The sequence below is a fragment of the Rhinolophus hipposideros genome, assembly GCF_964194185.1.
Source record: "Rhinolophus hipposideros genome assembly, chromosome: 12".
Lineage (NCBI taxonomy): Eukaryota > Metazoa > Chordata > Mammalia > Chiroptera > Rhinolophidae > Rhinolophus > Rhinolophus hipposideros.
This window is the reverse complement of record NC_138058.1, coordinates 39300680-39328118: the sequence shown is the minus strand read 5'-3', so window position 1 is coordinate 39328118 and position 27439 is coordinate 39300680. Positions and strand designations below refer to the sequence as shown.

Here is a 27439-nt window from a genome sequence, read left to right as displayed (position 1 = left end):
AACATACTCAACATCACATCACTAGTAAGCAAAGACCTACAAATTAAAATAACAGTGAGATGTTACTTTAGAGACCATTGGTGATCTTACCCATAATAACTTGCGTTGCTCAGGGTAGAGGGAAAACAGGCGCTCTCACACAGTGCTGGTGGAGGATTCATTTCTGTAAGGCAATAGGTTTCTCTTCTAGAAATTTATCCTAAGAAAATAGTGGGCAAAGTTACAATGATATTACCACATTCATGAAAATCTTATTGAGAAGTGAACAATTATGTGCCTTATAGAAGGGACTTGGTTAAATAAATTATGGTATACCATATGTAGAACACTGCTCTGCTACCAGAAATGATGATTTGGCATATGTTTATGGAAATAGTTGTTCAGGAAATAGTAAATGAGGGTAAACATACAGTGTGGGACATGGGAATCCCGTGTTTGTGCAAACTCCGCTCCCAGTTGTGAGTATTTAGCCTGCCCCACCAGGGAGCATACCAAGCCCCCTGTGTTTACTGTGGTACCAAAGAAACTTGTCATCTCTTGACCCATAGTATGCATGTCCATTCAAGGAACCCCTGGGGTTCCCATGGGGAACCCTCTGAGGTTCTTTGAAAATAAGCATCATAAAAAATGTCTGGCTTAGAAGAGGGAGGGAAGGAATGAATATATTTTGTTATAGATCTTACATTAATGTATTTTCACAAATGCAGAAACAGAATTTTACACCTCGGAAGTCCAGCCACAGCAGAACTACGAACTAGTTTTGTTTTTCCAGTCTTCCTCTAAGCCCACTTGAGTATCTTCTCTTTTCTTCTTTGAGACTCGCTGCACCCAATGAGTTTTCCTCTTTACTTTTATAATGTCCCGCCCCTCAGTGCTAGGACTTTTTTTCCTACCAAAATTGACCAGTCCAAATGAAGGTCTCATTTCCCAAGTCCTTTTGGATTCAGATGTTATATCGAACGATGACTCGGTGTGTCACCCTTCTTAGGTAATTGACCTTTCACAACTGATTTTTTTCAAAGGTATAATTATTTGGGGAATTGCAGAAGTCATAACCACCCACCCACCCCCCAACCCCCACCACCCCACCTCACAATGGCAGCTCTCCCTGAATCCGTCTCTAGGGCATAGAATTTAAAGGCTGCCTTAATACCAAAAACTTTGTTTCCTGTGTCACAGAAAGAACCTTATATGGTGTGCTGTCTACATTTTGAAAAATGTCTGCAAGTATTTTCGGAACTGGATTTTTGGGAAGGGCTACCCTCTGGCTGAACTTTGCTTGTAAAATCTATGAATACATGGTTTCTGCTCTTCATATCAGGACAGGTGCAAGTGTGACCTAACAGCCAGAGACCATTTCTGTGAACATCCCGTCAAGAGAAGAGAATAACAAAGGAAAAAAACAAAGTTTCTACTTGGCTTTCCTGTTGAGAATGACCATTAAGAATCAAGCTGCCGTTGACTTGCCTTTCTATATTCTTGCTTAAAAAAGTGGGTATTAGAAAATCTCAGGTGGAAAAAAGACCCTTTGTGTTATGTTTTGTTAGACGGAGGGTATGGATGGCATAGAGATAGGACTTCATGGATTTGGAGCTAAACTCAACTTGAGAGGCAGCAATAAAGCGTAGGCTTTCTGTGATGATGGAAGTGTTATCATCCATGCTGCGTAATTCAGTCTTCATGAGCCGCGTGACTTATGCGTGCATATGGCTAGTGCACTGAGGAGGTCAATTTTCCATCTTATTGAATTTTAATTCATTTAACTTAAATGAACACATGTGGCTCATGGCAACCATATTGGACAGGATAGGATAGACTCAGAAACGAGACCACTTGGGTTTAAATCCGTATTCCACTAACTTCTTTGACCTTAGGCAAGTCCCTTAACCACTCTGTGCCACAATTTTCTTATCTGTGAAGTACAAAAGTTAATGCCAACCTCAGAAAGGTTATTTTGAAGATTAAATGAGTTAATATTTGTAAAGGGCTTAGGCCTGGCACATAGAGCTATGTGTTTGTTAAATAATGCAAATATACATACATCCATAAAATTCAAGTCAGATCCATGTTCTATTTTCTTTCAAGAAGCTCCCCCACATTAATCATCAATGCATTTTCCCTTAAACTCTGTAAGCGCTGTGGTGATCAGAAAAATAAATGCTTATTGAGGCCTGACTTTGTGGCGAGTGCTGTGCTGGGTGCTGGAGATAACACATTGGGGGGCATAGAGATTTGGTTCTTATCCCCCATCCTAATAGGTAAAATCCAGCAGCGTTTTCTCATTTAATGTTTATGGAACTTTAGAACAGGAAGAGACTTTACAAGTAGGGTACATGTTTAGGTATAGACTTAGAAACCTGGATAAACTTTGTGCCTGCTCTTGGTCAGCTAGCTGGGACTTCAGCTTCATCTCCTGTTAGCCCCCACTTCCCTTTACACCCGTGGGGCCAGGTATATCCTGAGGAGATCACTGCCCACTTCTGAAGCCTTGATGTAAGATTACCATTTGTCCTTTACCGCAAAGGATCGATCTGTCAATTCTCAGATGATGATTGTTCTCCTGTTTGGGGTCTTCTTTACAAAATAGTGGCAATATTAGTAGTTTTTAGTTTTAATTTTTACTCCTTACGCAACTAAATAAAATTCGGGAACCTCTGTTGGTTCCTCCATATTTTCGTTTGTTTAACTTTACAGGCTTATGAGATTGAAAAGTCTGTGCTGTACTATACTCCGTTTGGTTTATATAAACCTTTTTAAAATAATATAAGCCCCAACATTTATGAAGTACTAAAAGTGAGAAGCTTTTGAACCATAATTGATTTGACAAGAAATACACATAATGAAGGAAGGTGACTGGTTGGTTGTCTGTTGATTTGCTTTCAGCACTTGCTAAAATGTGGAGGGACAGGGAAAGAATCCACCAGTTTGCTTTACATATGAAAAATATTAAAATGTCAGCATGGCCCAGCCACTGACATAAGAAAACTTGTTTAAAGTTTAATCTCTAAATGATGCCTTAAAAACACATTTGTAATTATCTAATTAAATTAATAAAGGCTACAGGTAATAGAAATAATATGGGAGGCATTTTCTGGCAGATAAAACTTTAGAAATGTTCACATCTGCACATGATTATAAAGCCCCTGTTGTTACTTTGCTTTCTCCCTTCCTTAGCCCACATTTCTCACTATGAACTAATAGTACATAATAATAAAACCCTGGATATCAGCCAAAACAGTTTTGGCTAACTTTTAGAGTGTTTGCAAAAGTTGAAAAAGCAATGCAGCTGTTATACTGGGTACTTTCCAATGGAAGATATGTTTTCCAGATGAAAGCACAAATAGTAATTGAAGTGTAATCAGTATTTTTGGCATTTTGGTATAATAATTCCTTTCACTTTTCGTTATGTTAATTGTTCATTTCTTAGGATTTGTTTTGTGCTTTTTTTTGCAGCCTATAATCAGCTAAAAGAGAGGGAATGAAAGTGTTTTATGCAATTTTTTAATCATTATTGAAAACAAAAACAATGGCAAGTAGTCTCACTTGTTAGCTGGAGACTTATTTTTAAATAACCACATAAGTTTTGTTTAAGGTATTTTATTGTGAGACTCATGTTTCAGGCAACAGAGAGAAGAAAATCTAAATCCCAAATACAGTGTGAAAGTTTTAGAGCTGACTAGAAACTTCTAGATCCTTCAGGTAGGCTGCAGCCTGAGTGTTCAAGTGTCCTCAGGGCCAGGCTGGCTGGAGATGTCTCTTCCTTTGAGAGACTTGCCCTATTCGGTGAAGAACTCACCTTTTTCATCCCGTCCTCCACTCCAATTGGGGGTATGTGTGCAGATTATTTCATTGGTATTTAGGTCTTAGGAAGTTCTTTGTTTTAAATTAGAAGGGGCTCTAGTTAATCAGTAGTTCTCAACCCTTTTCAAGGCCCCGATGCCCCCCTCTAACCCCCACCCCCCCAGCTTAATCAAATCACAGGATCACCAGAAGTGATTATGATGTGCGGCCAGGGCTGGGACCTGCTGTCCTAGTCCAGCCCTGTCACCGTACAGATGAGGAAACTGAGGCCCTGAGCCTGTAGGCGACTTGTCCCAAGTTCTCTACTGGCACTGACCTGAATGTGGGATAACTAACTGGTTTCCGGAAGGGATGTCCGTCTCTGATTGTCCATCTCTGTCCATCTTTCTCCCGAAAGGCTGTGAACTGCCCTGTGGAGAGTCGAGTCAGGAGGCCCAGAGAGCAGGACCCCAGTGATAAGATGGAGCATTGATGTCTCTGCCCCTTTCACCCAAGTGGAACGTGCTCTTGGTTTTCCTAGGGGAGCTACTGCATTCCTCAGTGAGAGGCATGGTAAACTGCCTCAGGTGGTCCTGTTCTTTTTCCCCAGAAACAAATAGGTTTCTAATTAGCTAAATAACATGGTAGTATCCAGCCCAGTTGCTGTTTATCACAAAAGAGCGTTTTGAATAGTTGGTCTTTCTGCATATCTTCCGAAGCCTCTTTCTCCCTTTTTAGGGAACAGTACACACTAATGTAGGCACAGGGTTTGGCATAACTGACAATTCCTAATGCTTGGGTATCCACGAAGGATCACTGACACCAACGAAGTTCTGAGCTGGCTGGACAGCAAGGTGTAGGTCTGCGGTATCCAATGGCTGGACAGCAAGGTGTAGGTCTGCGGTATCCAAAAAGAGGCCTTGGGCCACATGGACTCTGGGTTGGTCTGTTCCCAGCCCTTCTGTGTCAGAGGCTTTGTCTCAGGTGCCCTCCTGCCCTGCGTGCTTCCTCTGGCCGCTTCTCAGTGCTGCAGCTGTGCACTGGAGGGTGGTATCCTGAGGACAGGAACGTGGCTGGCTGCCTTGCCATGCCCTGGGCACCTTTGGGGCACCCTACCTGGGGGATGAAACCTCCAAGGAACCGAGAGCACAAAGGGGGGGTGTGAGAGCACAAAGGGGAGCTGTGAGAGAAGAGGAAGCCAGGATATGGAGCGGTTTGTGTGCACAAATACTTGCCTTGAGAAAAGTTTGATTACATTTTTGGTGAGTATTTACAGCTCCCTGAAATTTTGTACTGCAGGTGATCATTAGCATATTTTGGAACATTTGATGGAAAAACATTTGCATTGTAAAGCAAGACTGGATTAAAGGGCTTTGTTTCATTTCCAACCCGGCTGTTTATTGTAATATGACAGCATCCGTTTCCCAATGTAAAACTTGGAGAAATTTATTTTTCTTTTCAGGATGTCAGTCAATTCATTCATCCCTTATCTGCAGCACTCACTAGCCTCTGAAATGACCCCCTCCACCCCCCTCTTCCCCCCAGTGTGAGGCTGTGGCTGTGATGGGAAGCTGATTTTCTTCTTTCTGGCCCAGAAGGCCTCACTCCGGCTATCATCTGGAAGCTGCTGGTGAAGGTTTGTTACTCTTGTCAGGAGGCGATTACAAGAACCTAAGCAATGTGGACCGAATTGGTTAGCCAACATTAGTTTAGCGCCGTGGGATGATCAGGCAGACACACAGGTCTGACTTTACCTGCCCGCCCCCTCCTCTTTGAGGAGTTGGTTTACATCAGAGAAGCCTGCTCCTGACGTTGCAGTGTATTTCTGGCAGAGATGGAAGCTACCTCCTGCCCTTTACAGGAAGTGAAACAAATACTCACTTCAGAGAATACATTTTGAGGCCGGGATGTGTATGCATGGGTGACAGCTCCTTGCCTGCTTTTCCTGTAAGGTTCTGCACAGAGAGAAAGATTAACAGACTTAGCCTGAAGTCAGACAGAGTTGTGTTAATGAAAAACCTAGCTCAATGCAAAACCAAGGGCAAACTCTGGCTTTACTGTTGTTTTTGTTTTTTCTCTCTCCCATTTTGGAATGTACATTAAAAGCAGGCAGGAGAGGGCTCCTCAGCCCTTATTTATAAAGCCTATTTGGGTGGTTAGCAGGAACTTTCTGGAACTCCTAGAGGAGGTTCCTGGAGAGTGTGTGAGTGGTGAGCAGTCTGGTTGAAGAGGGCTGGTGCTTGTTGGCTTTGCCCTCGTTAAGAGTTAAGGGGGAGCTCTGTACAGACCCCTGAGCTAACACATCAGCCTGCTCACCTTAGAGGAGAATGCACTTGACATCACTGCCATGTTCCCTTCTGTAGTCATGAGGAAGGAAGAGAGCTGACAGTCCCTGCCTGTGTAGCTGGCATCTTTCCTGGCACAGCAGTCACTCTGGATTTTACACTAAGAGGTTTTAACAACTGGGTACATTTATAGTCTTCTGGACAGTGATCCATAAGTTTTAAAAAAATCCTTTTGCCATTTGGAACTCTTATTGAGGTTATTAATTCAAAAAAAACCACACAAAATGGACTCTGGTCATCCAGTCTCACCTGCCCCCAAACCCCCCAAGACTGTAGTCTCCATTCTGATATGTTATACTCCGTTTCTTGGCATGTTCTATTTGGAGATATGAGAATAATCTCATGGAACTCTGTAGAAGCCAATGGCTGCCCTTTCTGTTCTCGGAATCACCAGCAGCAGTCCGAGCAAACTACGGAGACCAGCACCCTTCTTGTCATTCTCCTGCAGGCCCAGTGTGGGGCGAAATGTGTTTTGGAGAAATCTGTTCGACACTGGCTGTCTGCTCCTTCTCCTGGAGGATCTGAGGGATTTAGTATAATTTAAAAGCATCCAAGGCTTTGAGGCAAGAAATCTTCATAAGCATGAAAATGATCATCTTTGTAGGTCAACATTTTGGTCAATACTTCTGGGAACTGCATTTAAACCAGCCATAACTGAAACAAATTCTACAGCAGATATGGTACCTTGGTTATTTGATTTGGTTTGTCACCTGTTCCTCTTCTGAGAAGGTCCCCCTCATTATGTCAGGACGTGGCTGCGACATGATGCTGGATGTGTGTATATGTGTGCATTAACCTTTAAGTACACTAGGTGGGACTGATGAGTTCAGATTCCCCTCCATGAGAGCAAAAATCTCATCAGGAAGATCAGAGAGTAATTTCTTAGGGAAACTGCTTAGAATGCAACCCCTCAAATTGAAGAAGCAAAGAGAGGTTTTCATTTAAGCAGTATAAACAAAGGACTTGTAAAGTACAAGCTGTTTTATATTCTGATATTCTGACTTCCTTAAATAAAAACTTCTTACAGTTTCTTACCTATTTAGGTAGCAGGAATGTCTTGCTACCTAAATAGCTTGATATTGAGCACTTTTTGCAAAGGACAAAATATATAGACTCAATAATATACACGTATGCCCTGGGTGGTAGTATCATACCAGCATAGGCAGTATTTTCTAATTAAAAGTTTTTTAAATGAACAGATGTTTTACTTGGTACCTTGTATTTTAAAAAGTGTACAGTTGCCTAAGAAATAATTGTTTTGATAAATATTTCCAATGGTGCACTTAAAATTAATGTTTCCATCAAAATATAAAAACCTTTTTCAAAACTTTTTGCCCATATTTTTTAGTGGGGCTATGAAACCTAACAAAAATGTTTATAAATGTTTGCAGAAGAATAATTTTTAAAGAGAATGAACATATTTTCTTAATATGAAAATACCTTAACAAAGAAAGATTATAATTAAAATAGTAGAGATGCAGTTTAAAATATTATAGGATTGGAAAAGCCATTGTTGTGAAATATGCTCTGAGCCCCATCAAAGAGAGAATATCGTGCATATCTGGGGAACCAAGTTTTGAGTACTGTAATATTGCTATAGTAATACTACAGTAATTGCTACAGTAATATAGTACAGTGTACTGATACACCAGAGTGGTAAATACTTTGTGGTTAACCAGATCACAGAGGCCTGTTTGTCAGAAGGGATCTTAGAATTCATGCAACCCAGCTTCCCACACGGTACTTGGTCCTCTTTGTGGCTCCCTGTCAGATGGTACTTCCCCACCCTTCAGGGACCGCTGGTGACATGGTGAACTCCCTGCTCTTCGGCCAGCCCTCTGCATTTGTGGAGAGTTCTCGTTGTTAGAAAGCTCCTTCTAACCCTGAGTCTCCACGCATTTGTTGCTCCTTGCCTGCCAAGGAGGCTGTGCCAGAGCTCACATGAGAGCGACTGAAGCTATTTAAATATTGGTGCCGAGTGTCCCTCGAAGACTTTCTGCTGTGTGGGGTCCAAGCTGTTGGACTGGAAATCCCAGGTGTTTTACAGACTGGCTGCCCCCTTCTGGACACTCTTGGGTTGATCGGTACCCTGGGGTTTTCTAAAAATGAAGCCGTCTAGAACAGCGCTTCTTTATTGAGCTTGCCACATTTTCTGTAATCTGCTGTCAGTTTTCACCTTTTCTGACCTTCGGTAACTTTAAAAATCTAAATCTAGGATTCTACGTGTTCTTGAACAATTTTGAATCTTCTCAGTTCAGAGTACTCCACTGTGAATTGTACTTTTCTGAGGTAGTGAGGGAAGTGCAGACCACACCAGGGCCTGCATTATGAGGCTGCCCCACCACCCTTTAATCTTAGCGTTAGCCCCGGTTGAGTATGGCTGCTCAGCTAGCAATGAAAATTTGACTTAAGAAATCAGCTCCTAATTTAGACAGAAATTTGAAGTTGCCATTGCACAAAATATTTTTCCTTTGCTCAGTGAGTGAAGTTAAAAATTCTAGTGTGATTAAAAAAAAGTAAAATGTAGATGATTCTTGATCATTTAGGAGTGTATTTCAGCTTTTCTTCGTTTGTTTTTAACTATTTTCTTTGAACAAATATCCCAATGGATAAACTGGAGCATTTTTTTCTTCTTGATACAGCAGCTTTGGTAGGGAAAGTACTTATAATACTCTTGAGAGATGAGAAAATTTTAAGTATAAAGTTTATTCAAATGTTTACTGTGTGCTAGGCATTGTATCAAGGGATACATTGATTTTTAAAAAAAGAGAGAGATGCCTAATAATTCATAGAGAGGATATTGTATAAGGTGAGATAGGCATTTAACAAATAAGCACACAGATAATTATTTAAACACTATTGGTATGGGCCTTGATGAAAAGATACCAACAAGAATATATAATAGGAGGCGCTGGGTTGGGGCAGGGGCTTCAGAAGAACCTTCCTAGAGAAAGGCTGACCTGGTTCTCGTTCATTTGTTGTCCCAATCTTTAAAATCACAAGTTACTGAGAGAGAGCAGCTCCATTGCTAATGAGATTAGAAAGCCTCCCTCGATTACAGGGTCCTTTTTGGGTTGGGATTGGCATTGAATGGCACAAAAGACAGCGTTAGAGTTCACTCTGACTAAGGAATCCGGCTACCACTATGGCGTCCAGCCCTTGATTTTCTTTCAGTACAGAATCGTAGAAATCTAACAGGATTTGTTTCTCACCATTCTCTAAATTTCTCCCTACCATCCTTTTCATTCTTCATTCTGGTGATGGGGGTAAAAAAAAAAAACAACAGCAACTGAGTTCTTTGAAAGCAGTTGGAGGCAGGAAAAACAAAGTGTATGTTATGTTGTAGATATTTGGGGAAGGAGGAAACAGGTTTATTAATAACATAGTTCAAGGAGATGCAAGTACAGGCTTGATTTTGGTCAAGCAAGGAGTTCAAAGATGCAGCTTCCAAAGTCCCATCACCAGGGAGCTTTTAAAGAAGTCAGAGTGATCTGGATGTTCTAGTTCTTGTTCTTTTAAGTCTCTTTTCCCCTCTTGGGAGAACAAGGGAAGTTGCTGGTTTCCTTTGCTCTTGACCTGATTGAGGACTTCACCAGCTAAGACCTTATTTTCATTTTGAAGTCATTTGAGCTATAGAGTGAGTGTGAGCCAAGCAAATTTGAGTTGCAGGCCTATGGCCCTATAGCTTTGCATGGGCTGTGCTTTATTTACCTCGTGGCTTTCTGAGACTCTGGTAAAGTGTTGGCATGTTGGCTCGCTTGGATTGTGGTCTGGCCCTGTGGTAGATGTACTTACTTGTGTGTCTGGTCACCTACGATGAATGCATGCTTTTAATTATATATCAGAGAGCTCCTCTGTGATCCTAAACTTACAGTGATAAAACACTGTGGCTCTTTTTTTTTTTTTTTTTGTATAACTGTGTTTAAATATCACGAAAAGCCAAAGTGAAATCCTGCACTTACTGTAACTGGCCTTTGTTTCCCAAGCTTGATATTGAGCACTTTAGGAATCAAGCTTTTAAAAAGTAAAGTGCAGCATTCCAGTGGATTCCAGCCTGTACACATTGTTAAATAAGGTTTAAACACTTTTTTTCAAATCGACCAGGTTTAAACAAATTTTAGTAATATAGGTTTGATCGTGTTAAAATGGTAATTATTTGAATGGTTTTTCTGGGATTGACGTCACTTATTCTTTTCAAGTATTGTAGGCCAACCTTGACTCATTTTGTTTATTTGAAAGGTTACAGATTTCTAAGTAAGTTTGGGGAACATTTACGAAGCATACAAAGTGAAAAGGCTTGCTGCTGAAGTGTCCACTCATGCAAGTTTGAACTGCTCTCTGAGAAAATTTAATAGTATTTAAACCTTTGGAAATTTGTATATTATTAGACAAGCCTGGATTTAGGCCATTTTGCAAACATTTCTTTATCCTCAGTGAGATTGTGAAATTAGTGATTACTCCCTTCCTATCCAAATAATGACCTATCTTATTGTGCAAAGTCGAAAATGAACTTCTTATCAAAATTCATCCTTTGCTAAATGAAACTGAGTGAAGAGAAGGTTGCTCCTTATATAACAATGAGAATTTTACGGGGGCCCAGGCTACCTATCATTTAGGCAGAAAGAAGCATTGTGGTTTAGAGTTAGAGTGCTCTGGAGTGACGCTGCTCCTATCACGCAGCGTTGTCTTTATTTCACAGTTGTTCTTTTTGTTGTTGTTGTTGTTTTTTTAGCACCTGCTATGGCTTAAGCATGTTGCTGGTGGTATAAAGAGGAACAGAATAGGGAGGATTCCGGTCCTCGTAGAGCTTAGTGTGTGTGTGTGTGATTCATCATTTCATACAGTGTTGCTTTTCATTACAATTTTACATATTTCTTTCATTTGATCATTATTCCAGGAATTTGGGATACACATTTTTACTTGATAGATAAGCAGAGAATTTAGGCGCTGGGCTGCTCTAGGAGTGAAAGCCAGCCAAATAGAAAGCACATTATTACTCCTCCATTGTTCGGACACACACAATACTGGCTTAATGAAATTTTACAAAAAATAAGGCAGTGAAACGCAAAACTCATTGAAAGTTCAGGATCAGCATTTTGGTAGCAGAGCCATTAGACCTACCTATATTGTAAGGTAATTCAAAACTATCTGGAAGTAAGGGTAAGACCAAAATTGTTTGTAGTGGCTCGGAAATCCCACATTGGCCATAAGATCATAGGGTTAGGTCTGCATGGATTTAATGATTTCAATTTTAATTGCTCCTCTCTGTAAGGAGAACAAAAATAAGGATGGTCTTTAGCTGCCAAGTTTATGAGGATAATATTTAGTATAAATTATTTTAAACATTTTTTGTTTGATTTAAGGTAGATGATTTTGAGACTTACAAATAGACATTGGAAAATCTAACCTTTCTCTCTAGCTCTGTTTTCAAAATAAAGCTAGTTTTTTGTTTTTTTTAATTTAGGGCTTGTAGATTTATATTTAGAATCTAGATGGTATCATTTGTAGGCAGAGAAAAGAAGGTACTTTGTTTAAAATTTTGATGTAAAAATAGTAAATTAAGATAAATTTCTATGCAGTATATTAAGAGTTTTCCTTTCATTTAAGGTACTTGAATAATAAATCTGTTTATAATTTCACTGTCCTTTGTCCCGTTTACTCTGTAAAATGGAGGAAGGTCATGGAGATGTCCTGTTTTTCCCTTTTTATTATATTCTTCCTTTTTCATAGAAATGTACTCTTGCTTATACTGTACAATAAAAAGTTCTTAAACCATAGTGATGGTTCCTTTTAATGGATTGTTTTAAAGTAATGAATTATGGTCCATGTATTTTTCTCTAGTGAATTTTTTAAAAATAAATAATTTCCTTTATAGTAAGGATTAATTTTGCTCCTCCAAACAGTAGAGCCTGGTATAATCTGCCCATGTTAAAAAATAAAATTTGTTCCTAAAGCTTTGTACATAAAACTGAAATTAGCCTTCCTGTGGTATCGTTCATCTGTGTAGCAAAGAGGTCATTTCTGAAGATAGGGAATGAAGGTGTCTTAGTCCGTTTGAGTTGCTATAACAAAATTCCGCAGATGGGGTACCTTACAAACAAACATTTATTTCTCTCAGTTCTGTAGTCTAGAAAGTCCAGGATCCAGGCTCTAGCCTGGATCCAGGTGTCTGGGGAGAACCTGCCTCCTGGTTCATAGACTGCTGTCATCTTGTTGTAACCTCACATGGGAGAAGAAGTGAGGTTACACTCTGGGTATCTGTTATAAGGGCACTAATCCCATTCATGAATTCTCTGCCCTCATGACCGAATCACCTCTCAGAAGCCCCACTTCCAAAATACCATCTCATTGGGTGTTAGGATTCAACATGTGAATTTTGGGGGGATGCAAACATTCAGTCGATAGCAGAAGGTTTATAATGGGTGCTTTAGTCTTTCAGTGTTATAGGCAGAAGATGGCTGAGTCATCGCTATTTCCCTAAAATGCATATGTTAGTGTTAGGGAAGAGTAGCCCACTGTGAATTTCTATATCAGAGACATGATGAATGGGACCCATTGTATATGCAATTCTGATTCTTTTATACAAAGAAATGTGCTTTTCATCTTCCTGTCTTCCTGGCCCGCTTCAAGTCTTCATTTACTTAAAGGTGATACAGCTTTTCTCTTAAGTTGGGCAGTGTTTTTTAAACTGTTTTTCATTCTTCCTTTTCTCCACCAGGAATCTTATAGACATTTGTTTCTTAATTTCCCACCTATGAAATTTTAATACCGCAGAGTACTGTATCTCCTTGCTTACGTGAAAATGAGTAAGTTTTTTCACTCCATCCCCAAAATGAATTTCCATTCTTTGGAGCAGCATCATCCCCGTGGAGAATCCACAAGTGAGGAGACTTGGTTAGGTGGGTTGCTGCCCTATGCAGTAATCAGAATTGGAACGGGGGGGGGGGGGGCAGGGGGGGAATTTGAACAGGGCTAATCTGTTTACTCATTTGTTTAAGAACCTTGAATCCATTAGATATTTTTCTGATACGGGCCACTATTTTGTGCCTCAAATTGCAGGTTAAGTTATTCGTTTAAAGCTTGGGCTTTGGAGCCATACACACTTGGTTCAAAACCTCTTGGCTTCTTCATTTCCAAGCTGTGCCACAACAGGCAAAACCTTAGTTTATTCATCTGTAAAATAGGGCTAATAATATCTCCCTCTGAAGGTTGCTGAGTAGGACTGAATAAAAAAACAAAACACCATTTCCACAGAAAGTAAACCAGCAAGAAAATTAAGTTATTTATATTAGTATTAGTTTTCTTTGGTTGTTAGACTCATCAGTTTTCTGCATTTTGAAGATTAGATTGAGTTCATATGGTTCTGGATTCAGTGGTGACAAAGATATTATGTATGTTGGGCTCATAGCTGTGTGTGACTTGATCCAGTTGTTTAACTTTTTAGTTGGCCCCAGTTTTCACTTTTTATTAATTAAGATAGAAAACAAAGTTAGTTGGTTGAAACTTCAAATATGGCAGTAATCCTAATAAATATAAATGGATATTTGCCCACTAAATGACCTAGACTCTTGGATTGGATTTTAAAAATAAGCCATACCTAAAACAAAAAGACTCGAGAAGATGAAATAGCATGGGGGAAAAAAAACATACTAGAAAAATATTACTATCAATAAAAGTAGAATTAATGTGTGAATAAGGAGAAAGTATAATATTTTATTATGTTAACCTACCAAGAAGATAAAATAATTATGATTTTGTATGTATTCAGGGAATTATAAGGAAAACCTGATAAATCCATGATTACAGTATGAGATTTTAACATGCTAAATAAAACAGACCAAAGTAATAGAGTATTTGAAGACCATCTTTGTTAGTGAGGTTTAATTATTAAACAGGTCTCTGAGATCTCTTCCCTCTCCAAATGGTCTGTGTGGTTCTATGAATTTTGGTGAATTCATGTAGCTGTGTCATGCTTTTGTGCAGTTGATGTGTTCCTGTAAACCTGCAAGTAACCCGAATAACTTAAAAGCTAAATGATACTCTGTTAAACAATAACCTTCAAGGCCAAAAGTTTTTCTGAAAGAAAGGGTTTACTGAACCAGGAAAAGGAAAGGTCTAGGGGCGTGCAGCCTAAACCACCAGGGCTGTGGCTACTAGAGGGAGAAGACAAACGTGTCTACCATCCTGGGATCCACAGGGCTCTTTTGTACAATGAGCTTGGGAAGAAAGATACAAGTTGTTTTGGAAGAGTTTACCTTGGCTATGGATGGAGGTGGGGGGAAAAATGCGGCTAGTTCTGGTGTAGGTGAATAATTTATAAGGAAGAAGGTTTTGCTGCCCTTGGGTTGGCTGTGGGTATTGGTTAGGACAGTTCATGCATTGGCAGGATGCGGCGGCATCTGGTGGTTGGCTGTTCTCTGGATGAGAGCTGAAATAGTCATGTCTTGGTGAGCAGAGAACTTGAAATGTTTACAGTGGTATCTTGGGCCTTCTTGTGGAGCAAGCTCCACGAAGCTGAGTAAAGTCGGTTAGCCGAGTTTATGCGTCCCCTTGGCTCAAGATGGGGTTTCTTGCAGATGGGCCTCTCTAGTGGCTGGCTGTTGGTATGTATGCTGCAGCATGCCTTGGTGGGCGAATTGCAAAGAGGGTGTGCATGTCTTGCTTTCTGGTGACTGAAATAGTCAAGAGGGTTGAAAACACTAATAGGTCTCTTTCTGGAAATTCTCAGGCCCATAGTTTGGTCCCGTAAAGTCCCTGAGCAGGACTTTTTTTTTCCTTTGAAGACAATACACCAGCAGTCCACTGTATGCTTTTTCAAGTCTTCTATGAGTAAAGTGGGAGGATTTTAAGTGTTTGCAGAACATTTGGGTCTGTGTATTCTGCCAAAGTAATTGTTCGCATATGGTTTTCCTCCTCAGAAAGGATTGGCAAATGTTAGTCACCTTTTAAATTTTTATTTAATTTATTTGAGCCTTTAATTAAAATGGGGTATTAACAAAATGTGTGTTTGTGCAAGTGTGTGTGTTTGTGGGTGGGTGGTTGTGTGTGTTCTCTGTATTTGTTGCTTTACTCTCTGAAATCTGACTAGTTCAAGCAAAAAATAAATTATTTTCATTAATAAAGACCAAAAAGGGAAATTTTAATTTTAATATGCACGTGGAGAAGCACCTTATTAAATGTGTGTTCATGTTCACTGGCAGCCTTGTCTGAAAATGTGACTTCTTGAAAGCATGGTGCTCGCCAGGTCTCCGTAGCTCAGAGGAGTATGTGTTGTGGGCTCCGTAACTGATGGAGAGAGTTCCAGAGTGGCGGCTTGGAGTGACATTGCTCCTGTGGCTTCACCTTCCAGGGCTCTGTCTAGCAGTCTTTCACCCAGCCAGCCAGCCCACAGATAAATAATTAACAAATACTTAATGTTTCTAGGCACCCAGCTAGGAGCTGAAAGATAAAAAGGCAGTATGATGGGGACATGACCTTAAGAGTCTGGCCTATTGACCATAAATATATAGCAGTTCTGTAATCATAAAACAGTCTGATAATGATAAGTGATGGGTCAGAAGTATAGAAGGTGTCTGGGAGGGAGTACGTATCCGGCTATCTAAGGTTGTCTAATTTAGACCAGATGGTGGTGGGGAGTGATTGGGGGTGGCTTTCTGGATGAGGTGATACCTCCACTAGCATTTGTGGGATGAGTAGGGAGCTATTCCAGGTAGTAGTTTTGGAGGTGAGACGAGCATGACCTTTCCCTCAGGAACTACAAGAGCTTAGGACAGAAATAATGAGCTTCGGACAAGAATATTGAGACCAGGCTGGAGAGCTGGGCAGACCTCCCCATGAAGGGTCTCATATCTCTCTTCAAAGGGTTCTGACATTATTCTGAAGGCATGGACGTTGGTGGGTTTTAGTCACAGGAATGAAATGATTAAATTACATTTGAGAAAGGTCCCTCTGGTGGCAATGTTGGGGAATAAATTTAGGGGTTAAAATTAAAGGTGAGGCCTTGAGTAAGCAACTGTATTGCTTGAGCTAAGTCAGGAGATTGTCACGGAGGGCCTGAATATGGGAGGAGAGGGAGAAATGAAGGATGTCTAAAAGGTTTCTAGCTGAGGAAACGGGGGGAAATGAGATTGCTGTTCCGTGAGGGAGTGACAGGAGAAAAACAGGGCTTCGAGGGAGGAATTAGGAGCTTAGTTTTAGACACTGACTTGGTGACCCATAGGAGACAACTGCACTTAGCTGTCCAGGGAGTAGTTGCCAGCAAAGGGTAGGAACCAAAGATGGGAGTGGGTAATGTCTGTCACCGAGGGATTTTGTAGAGTAACAGAAGAGGGCAGGAGGGGGAAGCTTGGAGATAAACTGTTATAAAGAACAAAAAAACCTGTGTGTTGGTCTAATACCCGTTAATACGTGTGTAACATGGAAAATAGATTGGGCATCTTGGAAAGTAACAGGACTGATAAAGTGTTTTCTGTCTGGGCTTTGCCCAGTATTGACTTTCAGAATTTTCATCAATAAAGAGGAGGACTGATAGAATACTCCTAAAACTTAGAATGGTAATGCTCCAGTTGCTTTCCTGGTGGTTATGACGTTGGGGTAGCACCTGCCAGAGCTCAGGAACCTTTTGCCTCCTAGATCTAGGGTAATTGTTTCCTCATCCATGTCTGTCGGGCTCTGCCAGTTTGAAGAAATAAAATTGTTGTCTTAATGAAGTAGAAATGATACAGCTTTTGGAATTTCTTTGTATTCTTTGGAAAATTTCAGTTCATAGGACATAGGAGTAGAAAAGAGAAAAATTTGGTGCAGGAGGCTTAGCTTTTTCACATTTTCCTTTCTCCCTCTCTTCCTCCCTCCTTCTCTCTCTCTCTCTGCCCACCTTACCCTCTTTTTCTTAGGATGAAGAAGAGCAGGGAAGGTAGGAATGTACTTTTAACCATCTTCCCAAAACCTAGCCACAAAAAAATGGGTATTGCCCATATCACACCCAAGATATTATTGATTTTTATTCTTTCAAGGATTAATTAATGAATTCCTGCTGTGGTGATCAAGTTAGATAGAATCTGGGCCATCACTGAGCCAGTAGAGGCAATGAGAACCCTTCTCTGGGAGAGGAAATTGTCTTGTCTCGTGCCAACAGTACATAGTCCTCTCAAGTTTTCCTAATGGCGGACCCAGCAGGCAGAATTCCAAGATGGCCAGCTCTCCTCTCTTCTCTCCTCCTAATCTTCCCACAGCCATTTAAGAAGTACAGATTACTTCACAGGCCCTGGGACACATGGCTGATAGCACCTTGGGAAAATGTAGCCCTTTATAGATAACCTCCTGGGGACACCTATATGTGTGATATAAACTGCCTTCACAGCTGTCACAGTCCCTTATTGAAGTGGGTTAGAGAATAAAGATGTTTGTAGCGTACTGGGTTTTCTGGTCTCCCCGTGCCATGGGCACACCAATCCATGCTCTTTCCTTCATTCTGAATGTTCGTTACCCTCACATCACTCCATTGTTTCTGTTGGTTACCTAGAACAGCCTTTCACTGGGGCTCTAGTGGGGAATGTGGGATGTTTTGCTTTGACATTGCCCTGAAATTTAAAAAACGTCCCTGATACCCAAGTTCTTAGAAACGCTAGTGAAACCTTACTACATTAATGTATCTTTGTACACAGACTGGTAGGAACTTTAGCTTCCCACTTTCCTCTTTGTTTTAAGGGACAAGGGTGTTAAGTGAAGAACACCATTTAAGAATTCTTAGGGGGAAAATGTGCTTATGTTCCCTGAAGGATTTATTTTAAGCTTAAGGAGAGGATTAAAATTAGCACTTGCTTGTTGAGAAATTTGTGGAAAGTAGTCAGTGATTTGGGGGTAAGTCAGTGGTAGGAAAAGATTCGTTGTGGGGAAAGGGTTGTGGTTGGGTTTACTCGAGTCAGATGTGAGGAAGTTCTGGCACAGGTTGGTAGCCGCCCTGGAGGCTGCGATGTGGCTTGTTCTCAGTGGTCAGCAGGTGGCACCAAATAGCCAAAACGAATCGAGAGAGGTGCGTGGTGGTTAGATTTCACCTTGGGTTGGGTGAAATGGTACTTACTTTGCTTTCAGAAATTTGGAATTAATAGCACATTCACATTTCCCTCTTAGACATGGCATCCTCCGAGGCTGAATTGTATGAAAGTCTTCGCATTGACCTAGTCAAGAAAGTTAACCATCTCCAAGTTCAAATGACAGTATCACATTTTATGACTCCGAATGTTAAGAGCAACTGTTAAGATCACTCAATAGAATATATTTACTGGCTTAGGTTTCTGAAATTTATTTGTGTTTTTATGAAGTCTTATAGATGAATTGCTGTGTAGTTGTTAAAATTAATCTGCTGATGAACTTACGTTGTTGGGATTGATTATGTCTGCCTGATGGGAATCTAGGATTTATTCCCATCCAGGATGTTTCAGGATGAGCAAAGATGGGTGACTATTTGAGGTACAGATGTGTGGCTCAGTTGTAAGTGCTTTTTCCTTAGGAATATGTAGGGTGTGTTGGTGATATTCTTGGGTAGCTTGGGAGAAAACTGCTAATGATGAAAGGGGAGGCAGTTCTATCCTTGTGTCACTAATAATTATACTGTTTAAGGTACAGTTCCTTTGTTTCAGTCTAGTTTATTTACCATGGAAACCTGGTTGCATGTGACGTGTGGTTCTATACTAGGACTTGAGAAAAGCTACATTTGAAACACAATAAGAGAAATGTTTCTTTTGCTGCATATGTGACTATTTTCTTTGTAAGGTGGCATGTGTGAGGGGGAGAATCAGCTGGGGTGATCATTTAGTGACTGCTGGGTCTGGTTTCATTAATATGCAAACTAGTGATTAGGCCTGTTTGCTCTGGTCCATGAGCATATTCTTGGTGCACAGTGAATGGGGTTTTCATTCAATGAGCATCCAGGTACAAAATCTTATAATAAATTGTTGAATCTTAAGATAGAGTAGTGGGACAGGATGGGAGGGGGAGAGAACAAACAGCTTTTTCCTTGGTACATCTGCCCCTTCTTAACTAGATAGCTTGGTACATAAAACATGTAGGAATTTAGCCACACCAGTAGGAATTATGAGCTCATCCTTGCCTAAAATGTGTATTCCATGCAGCACCAGGATGGATCTTTTAAATACATACATCCAGTGGTGTCAGTTATTAGCTTAAAATCCCGCGGAGCCTTCCATCACATTTAGGTTCGCAGAGCCCTTTGTGGTCTGGAGCCACCTACCATTCCAACCTCATCTCCACATGTCTCCCCCTGCCCACCAGACAGACTCCAGCTATACTGACCTTTTTCACTCCTCTGAGAATCTGTGCGTTTTCTCACCGCAGGGCCTTTACACAAGCTGTTTCCTTTACCTGGAATGCTGTTCCTTTTGATCAGGGTGTGACCTGTTCCTTTTTGACACTGAGATCTCAGTTTAAATAAACACTGACTCAGAGAGGCATTCCCTGACCACCAGATCTAAAATACATTCTCACTCACTCTCTAGCATATCACTCCACTTGTATTTTCTTTCAGCTGTCTTGCCTTTTCTTGTGTGCTTTTCATCTGGCTCTCCCTACTAGGACGTAAGGTTCTCCAGAGCCTGGTCCTTATCTTGTTTAGTGTTCCCCCACCATCTGGAACAGGCTGAGCATGTAGCAAGTCCTCAGCACACCCTGGTTCGATCAGTTTTCTAATGGTTCTCTTGAAGGAGAAGCTCTATTGAAAGCTAAATGCATTTGTCTTCATTCGCGGAGGGTACTGTCATAGAGCGAAGATAGCAGTGGGCCAAAAGTTGAGGCCTAGGTTCTTGTTTCCCCTTTACCTCTGTAAAACACTGTGACCGTGGATGGGTTCCTGGGGTGTGGGGAGTGGTGTTGGTAGTAAGACTTTATAACAACACAGCGATATAAATATTGCAGCCATTATTTATTGAGCATCTATGCACCAGTACTGTCCTTGATGCCGTACGTGAACTCTCACGTTTAATCTCAGGCATCATTTTTCTAATATGTAAATGAGCTGTTTAGGTGACACGATCTGTTCTTTTATATACCACTTTAGGACTTTGCAGGAGAAGCTTCAAGGTTAGTTTATGGTGGTACCCTATAGAAGTAACGAGTTCATTCCGAAGCCCCAACTAGCTGTTCATCCAGCTCCGATGAAACTTGAAAATTGCAAAGTTTAAACTTTAGAGAGAAGGAAGAAACTCATCCTTTGTTGGGCATCCGTCATGTCATTCCGTTCTCTCAACAACTTATAGTTCTCTCAGCAACACTCGTTGATGGTTGGGGAAACCGAGGCTCAGAGATGCGAAGTACCGTGGCCAAGTTCAGAACACACGTGTTCTGAGGCAGTGCTCAAGTTCAAAACCAGCCGGGATTGACTCCAGAGACCTGTTCTGGATATGTGTGAATTGTGTTAACCTTCTACTCACCTTTATCCCAGTAGGTTTTGTGGGGACGCTACGCACTGCAGGTGACTAAACAGGTTTTTGCTTTTCTTTCTCACAGAACTCTAAGAAGGAGCTCATGTGGAGGAGCCGCTGAGACAGTACAAGATGACGACCACAGTAGCCACAGACTACGACAACATTGAGATCCAACAGCAGTACAGCGACGTCAACAACCGTTGGGACGTGGACGACTGGGACAATGAGAACAGCTCTGCCAGGCTCTTTGAGCGGTCCCGCATCAAGGCCCTAGCAGGTACGTCTCCTTCCTGCCTGCTCACACAGGCCCAGGGTGCCACAGTGTTCCCTTCAGAATCACCCACCCTGACGACATCGGCTCACCTCTACTTAACCATGTTCCCGGAGAGCTAGCTGACCAATTCATAAGGTACCCAGTTCCATATTTGGAGAACTGGCAATCCTAAGGCCAGAATGATTCAGAGCAGAGTGATTTTTCTAGCAGTTCAGAAAGAGCTGCCCTAGGATTGTTAAGAATCCTCTTACATTTGTTGGATGCGTCTTACATTTCAAAATAACAAAGCATAAATATACAAATTAATCTATGTACTTAGAGCCTGTGATATATTAGTTGACCTGACCTGTTATAGTAGAGTACTTTGAATGACCAAGATTAGTTAGTACCACATGCAAGGTTTTTAGATCTAAAAAGCAATAGCTTAATCTGGTAAGGGCACATTTAATACTATAACAGTTAAGTTTGCCATTGAGTCTTTAAAATTAGCAGTAATGCATCCTTACTTTGTGATTTCTCACTCCCTTGTTGAATACCTAGAACACACTTTCATCTTGGGGTGGGGAGTGTTTTGCCCTGAAATTGTCCTGAAAATCAGGAAAGGGTTCTGTCATGATGAAAACTCAGCAGTATTGAATATATATAAACGAAGGGTCAAAGCGTTTATGCAAGGTCTTGCATCTGTACTTGGAGATTTCAAATAAAATGGTTTCCAAGTGAGAAAAGTGGGTTTACATGATTTTTTAAAATGTTTTTAATTATGACAGGTAAGTCGTAGTCATGATGTAAACAGGTAAGTTTATTATTAATTGTGGATGCAGCTCACTTTTTTTGTTATACTTTTACAGTGTAGTTTGACTATGAGGCATGTATGATTTAGAGTTCTCTTGATTTTTAAAGGAAAAGGAAACCTAACCCAAAGTGGTTTAAATGGCAAAAAGAATTTATTGATCAAATAGTAGACAAAGTGGCTTTTGAGCAAGACTCCTGCGGTGCAGTGGTGGGGCCAGGACCCGTTTCTTTCTCTGCACTTTGTAGCTCTACTTCCTAGTGTGAACGAAGCCTCAGGCAGGCTCTTGGGACCCTGTAGTCCCGAGCTAGCTCTCCAGGTCCCAGATCTGTCTGTAAGGCTCTTTGGCAGAAGAGAGAGCACCTCTGCTTCCCTAGTACTTCCACCATGGTCCTGGGGTCAGTCTCACTGGCTTGATTGATGACTCGTTTGGGTCGTGTGCCTCTCTCAGAACCTTCCTTCAGTTGGAATCAGAGAAGAGGATATGCTGACTGACACACTCCTGGAGTGAGGAGGTTTTGGGGTGTGGGGGAAGGGGTCAATCCCACCCAAACAGCTTCGCTAGAAAATTTGGAATATAATAGGAAGGAGGAAGAGGGGAATGGATGTTAGAGATACAGCCAACTAAATGCTATAGGAAAATTATTCAGCTGCTGTAGAACAATTTGTTTCTTGAGTGGTGGTGATTTCATGATCTTTCTTGAGCTTGCCTGATTTGAGGGTGTAAATGATTAACCAGACAGTCACTCTAGTATTGGAACTTGATTTTCTAGCTTATTCATTAACCTGGAACATTACGAAAACCATGATCCTGACTTGTGCTAGTGGATTGACTTGTACTTCAATCTCTTACCTCTTTTTCTCCTCGAATCTTCATTTGAGCCTTTAGACCAAGATGATCTTGCTGGTCAGTTACCTTTGATCATAAGTCATTTACGTCCTGCTGCTAGACTACTATGTATTACCTCCCTTTTAAGGAACGTTTTACCTACAGACTGCAGAGCCGTTTCTTACTCTTTGTATCTGTTCTTTTCTGCAGTTCCCGAGGAGATGCCCAGCTGGCCTTAGTATTGCTCAGTTGTCCTTGCACTTCCTAGGATGTCTTTCCATCTGTGTTACTAGGTCTCTGAACTGTTGTAGTTACGGTACTTGCTTTGTGTCAGGCACTGTTCTAAATATATTGTATATATTAACAGTAATCCCACAACAGCCATATGAGGGAGATTATTATTATCTACAATGTATAAATGGTGAAACTGAGGCACAGAGAGATTACATGGCTGAAGGCAGAGTGGCTCTAAAGTGGATACTCTACTATTTTTCTGTATTCAGTAAAATACGAACTGACTCCTAGCTCTTTGGTGCGGAGTATTAATAATGAGTAATTCAAACGTGTTAAAAATTTTCTACTAGAAGGCTCAGGTATGTATCCTGTGATCTAGAAGAAGCCATGAGTAACCATGACATGTTAGTGAAAAGAAAACACGCTGCCTCCAGGTTAAGTAATGTTGAAAAAAACACAAAAAATCTGTCAGTGAATCCAGAAGGTATCAGGAAAAGCATGTGTTTATTGGAGGAAATTGTCTTACTCTCAGACTTCCTAATTCTGTGAGACAGAAAAGTCTCCGAGCTCTCTAAGCATCTTATACCGACAGCACGAGTAACATAGTAGTCCAGCCGTGTCTACAATAGTGGTTCTAGACTTTGAGCGGGCATCAGAACCATCCCGAGCTCTGGTTAAAGTACAGATTCCTGGGCCCAGCCCCAGCGTTTCTGGTTCAGTAAGTCTAGGGCGGGGCTTAAAAATGTGCACTTTTTGATGGGTTCTCAGGTGATGCTCCTGCTGCTGGTAGTGAGGGGGGGAATCACATTTTGTTGTCTGGTCTACTTCCTGGGGTGTCTACTTCCGTTTCTTCTAGACCCAGCTAAAGTCTAGGGAGAATTAAAGTATCAGCTTCAACAGAGATCTTAAAGAGACGCTTCAATGTGGGAGTGGGGTGGAAGACTGGCACTCGATTTTAAGAAAAGGAACTATCTTCTTGCCCCCACAGGGAAGTGGTACCATGATAGGCTTAGCTGAGGGAGTGCTGTTGTGGTTTCTGGTACAGATGCATCTTCAGAAGTCAGAAGTCTTTGGTTATAGCAGTCGAAATGTTCATACCAAGTTTCCTGTTGCCCTATGGCGCTCGACGTGTCGAGTCTTCCTAGACTTTCATCTGAATTTTCTGAGGTGATTTCAGAAGACATTAACAGGAATTTATCGTTTTACAGTGCAGTGCATCTCGTATTGATAACGTAACCACCACCTTGTTTTTCCTTTACTGAATGACTTTCAATGTCTACATCTCTAAGGAAATAAGGTGAAGGAAACTGCTTGCTGTTTCATCTTTGCTTTTGACTCTGGTATAAGAAATAAATTTTTTTCTTTGTCCCCAGTGCCTGGCACAGAGCTCCTATAAAAGCTTTGGAATTTCCTGAGAGTGTCCTTTGTTATTCTAAAGAGGCTCTTTTATCACACCTGGATTTATGCTAATGAGGTGACTTAGGGTCTGTCCCCTGGATAGCCTTACCTAGGAACTGGTCACTGTACACACTGAGTGATGAGAAGGTGGGAACTTTCAGCCCTACCTCCCCAATCTCCAGGGAAGGCTGGGCTAGAGATTGAGTTTAACCACCAATGGCCAATGATTGAATCAATCACGCCTATGCAGTGAAATCTCCATAAAACTCCCCAAATGTGTCAGGGTTTAAAGAGCTTCTGGGTTGGGTAACACATCATTGTGCTGGGAGGGTGGTGAGGGCGTGGAAGTTCTGCCCCCTACCATCCCTTGCCCTATGTACCTCTTCCATTTGGCTGTTCCTGAGATACAGTCTTTATAATAAACTGGCAAACCCAAGCAAAGTGCTTTCCTGAGTTTTGTGAGTTGTTCTAGCAGATTCTTGAACCTGAGGGGGTGGGGGTGGTCATAAGAACCCCTGAATTTATAGCCATATGGAAGCACAATGGCCTGGGACTGGCAGCTGGTATCTGAAGCGGAAGCAGTCTTGTGGGACTGAGCCCTTAACCTGTGGGACCTGTGCTAACTTCAGATAGTGTCAGAACTGAATTGATTTCTAGGACACCCATTTGGAGTCCGAGTATCAGACTCGGTAAGATATTTCACAGGGAAGATGGCTTCTTAGATATAGTGTGTAACATGTTCATTAAAAAAAAAAAGTAGAAATCAGGCCTGCAATCACTGTCAAATGCCAATTTATCATCACAAAGATGAAAGAGTGGAGTTGGTTCACGTCCGTTGCCCAGTGAGCTTTGAATCTTTCCATTTTCCTTAAACTTTTTTGCTTGGAAGTCTGATTCATATCTCAGTCACTCATCACCCCTCCTGCTCCTTCGTAGTTAGGAACATCAGAGGGAAATACCAAGTGGAAGCACAGGGAACTGAACTATCCAGTCTTCATAGTCTACTGAGAGCCTTTCCTGGTAGAATTGGACTGCGGCAACGTTTTGTCAAAATAGAGAAAAGTTGCATCTGAAAGCATTCCCTTCACACAAGTTGGGTGAAGAGAGGGAGTCTCTCAAATCTCCAGCTTGTGCAAGTTCCAGACTTAGACAGTTTTTAGAAAATAATTAGAATTAATATTAACAATAGCCACATGTTCAAAATTTGTATATGTATGAGACTGGTGAGATGTATATTTAATGCCTAAAATTGAATGCGCTACCATTTACAGTTCAGAAGGAAGGTGAGAAGAGCCTTGGTCCATCAGATTATGTAGCAAAGAGATCATGGCATGCCGATTCGGCCTTGAGACAGAGAGCTGTGAAGTGATTTTTATGCATTCTGTAAATGATTTCCCACATCCCATGGTGGCATACCAACATTCCTGACCTCTGACCAAATTGCCTCAGTAGTGTGGGACATGTGGTGATGAAGAAAGTGATTCCAACCAAATAAGCTGGACTTTTGGGAAACCAGCATTTTATTTGAAATGAAAATAAAACATAAAACTTGAACCTTTTCAAGAAATGTAAAAGGTAATTGTTTTCTTTTTACAAGTGATGGGTGTTTACAGTTTTATTTTGTGGAATCAACATAAATTAGGGAAGTAGGAAAGGTAGGTCTTTAAAAAGTGCAACCTTTAGCTTTTATTTTTATTTTTTATTTTTTTTAAAGATTTTTATTGGGGAAGGGGTACAGGACTTTATTGGGGAACAGTGTGTATTTCCAGGACTCTTTTCTAAGTCAAGTTGTTGTCCTTTCAATCTTAGTTGTGGAGGGTGCCGTTCAGTTTCAAGTTGTTGTCCTTTCAGTCTTAGTTGTGGAGGGCGCAGCTCAGCTCCAGGTCCAGTTGCCATTGCTAGTTGCAGGGGGCGCAGCCCACCATCACTTGTGGGAGTCGAACCGGCTACCTTGTGGTTGAGAGGACGCGCTCCAACCAACTGAGCATCCGGGAGGCAGCTCAGCTCAAGGTGCCGTGTTCAATCTTAGTTGCAGGGGGTTGAGCCCATCATCCCTTGCTGGACTCGAGGAGTTGAACTGGCAACCTTGTGGTTGAGAGCCCACTGGCCCATGTGGGAATTGAACCGGCAGCCTTCGGAGTTAGGAGCATGGAGCTCTAACCGCCTGAGCCACCGGGCCGGCCCAACATTTACCTTCTAAATATCGATAAATTAGAATTCATACCTTTCAGCACTCATAAACAGTGAATTTAAAAAATTGGGAGTATATGTACCAAAATATTCAGTGTTTATTTCTAGTGACTTTCCTTTTCTTACCTGTATCTGAATTTTTTCCCCTGAAATAAAGTCTGAACTATTTTATAATTAGGGAAAAAAGCAGGAAAACATCTTAACATGTAATATATCACATTGAAAAATTTAGATTAATTTTTCCCCCCAAAATAAAGGCATATAGAGGTGGCAGGAGAAAGCTTGCATATGAATGAGCATTTGAAAAAAAAAAAGACAAATTAAAAACCAGATGACTTTGGGAGTTGTCAACATTTATGAGCTAAAATTTTGCATAAGAGCCTCTCTGCTAAGCTGTGGACATGGCAAAAAAGACATTGACCTTGAGTGTACATGGTTAGGGGGAAATCAGGGACAGCTGATAGCCATGAGAAGATAAGGTGAAAGCACCTAATTGTATCTTTTACATTACATATGTAGAGTAAATAATTATTATTGGCCATATTTATATGCCAGATTCCCTTTAAATATAGGCATTTATTTGAGTGACCAAGAATTTTGGTGAAACATTTAAAGCAGTGATTTACCTTAAATATCCAGATCAGTGATTTCCAAAAGAACCATAATACTAGCTACATGTGTTTTTGAAGATATTTCAGTTAATCAAATTATCCAACATATATCCTATACTCATCAGTATAAAAAATTATTAATGAGATACTTTACATCTACACTAAGTCTTTGAGCTCCAGTATGTCTTTTACTGCCCACATTGCACATAGTGAGTAGTCACATGGGGCCAGTAGCTACCGATTTGGACAGTGCAACTCTAGTGCCTTCACATAGACACTTTTATTGGCTAAAACTATAGATCCTGCTGAACAAACGTGGGCCTTGAAATACCCATCGAGTGTTTGGTTTGGGGCATATTTTTGAAGCAGTGACTAGTTGGCCACTTGGCTAAATGTGAATTTAAATTTTGATGAAGAGTAATGTATCAATTGAATCGTTATTTTAAAAACAAGCACTTCTCCCTTTTGTGCTTTCCAATATTAAAGTTTTATCAAATGGATGCAAGGCAGCAAGAAGGACAGATCTTCCACATCATTTACACATTGCTCT

The 27439-nt window shown here is 41.0% G+C and overlaps 1 protein-coding gene across 2 annotated transcripts in view; it reads left to right on the top strand.

Annotated features, from left to right (window-relative positions):
• The window catches only part of SPTBN1 (spectrin beta, non-erythrocytic 1), a gene marked incomplete at its 5' end in the record, with an annotated part of 180330 nt that overhangs the window by 29531 nt on the left and 123360 nt on the right, over positions 1–27439 (top strand). For both annotated transcript variants that reach the window (XM_081069287.1, XM_081069288.1), the window contains one exon: positions 20646–20840. In XM_081069287.1, coding sequence (XP_080925413.1) covers positions 20693–20840 — 148 coding nt within the window. The remainder of the gene's footprint in view (positions 1–20645; positions 20841–27439) is intronic.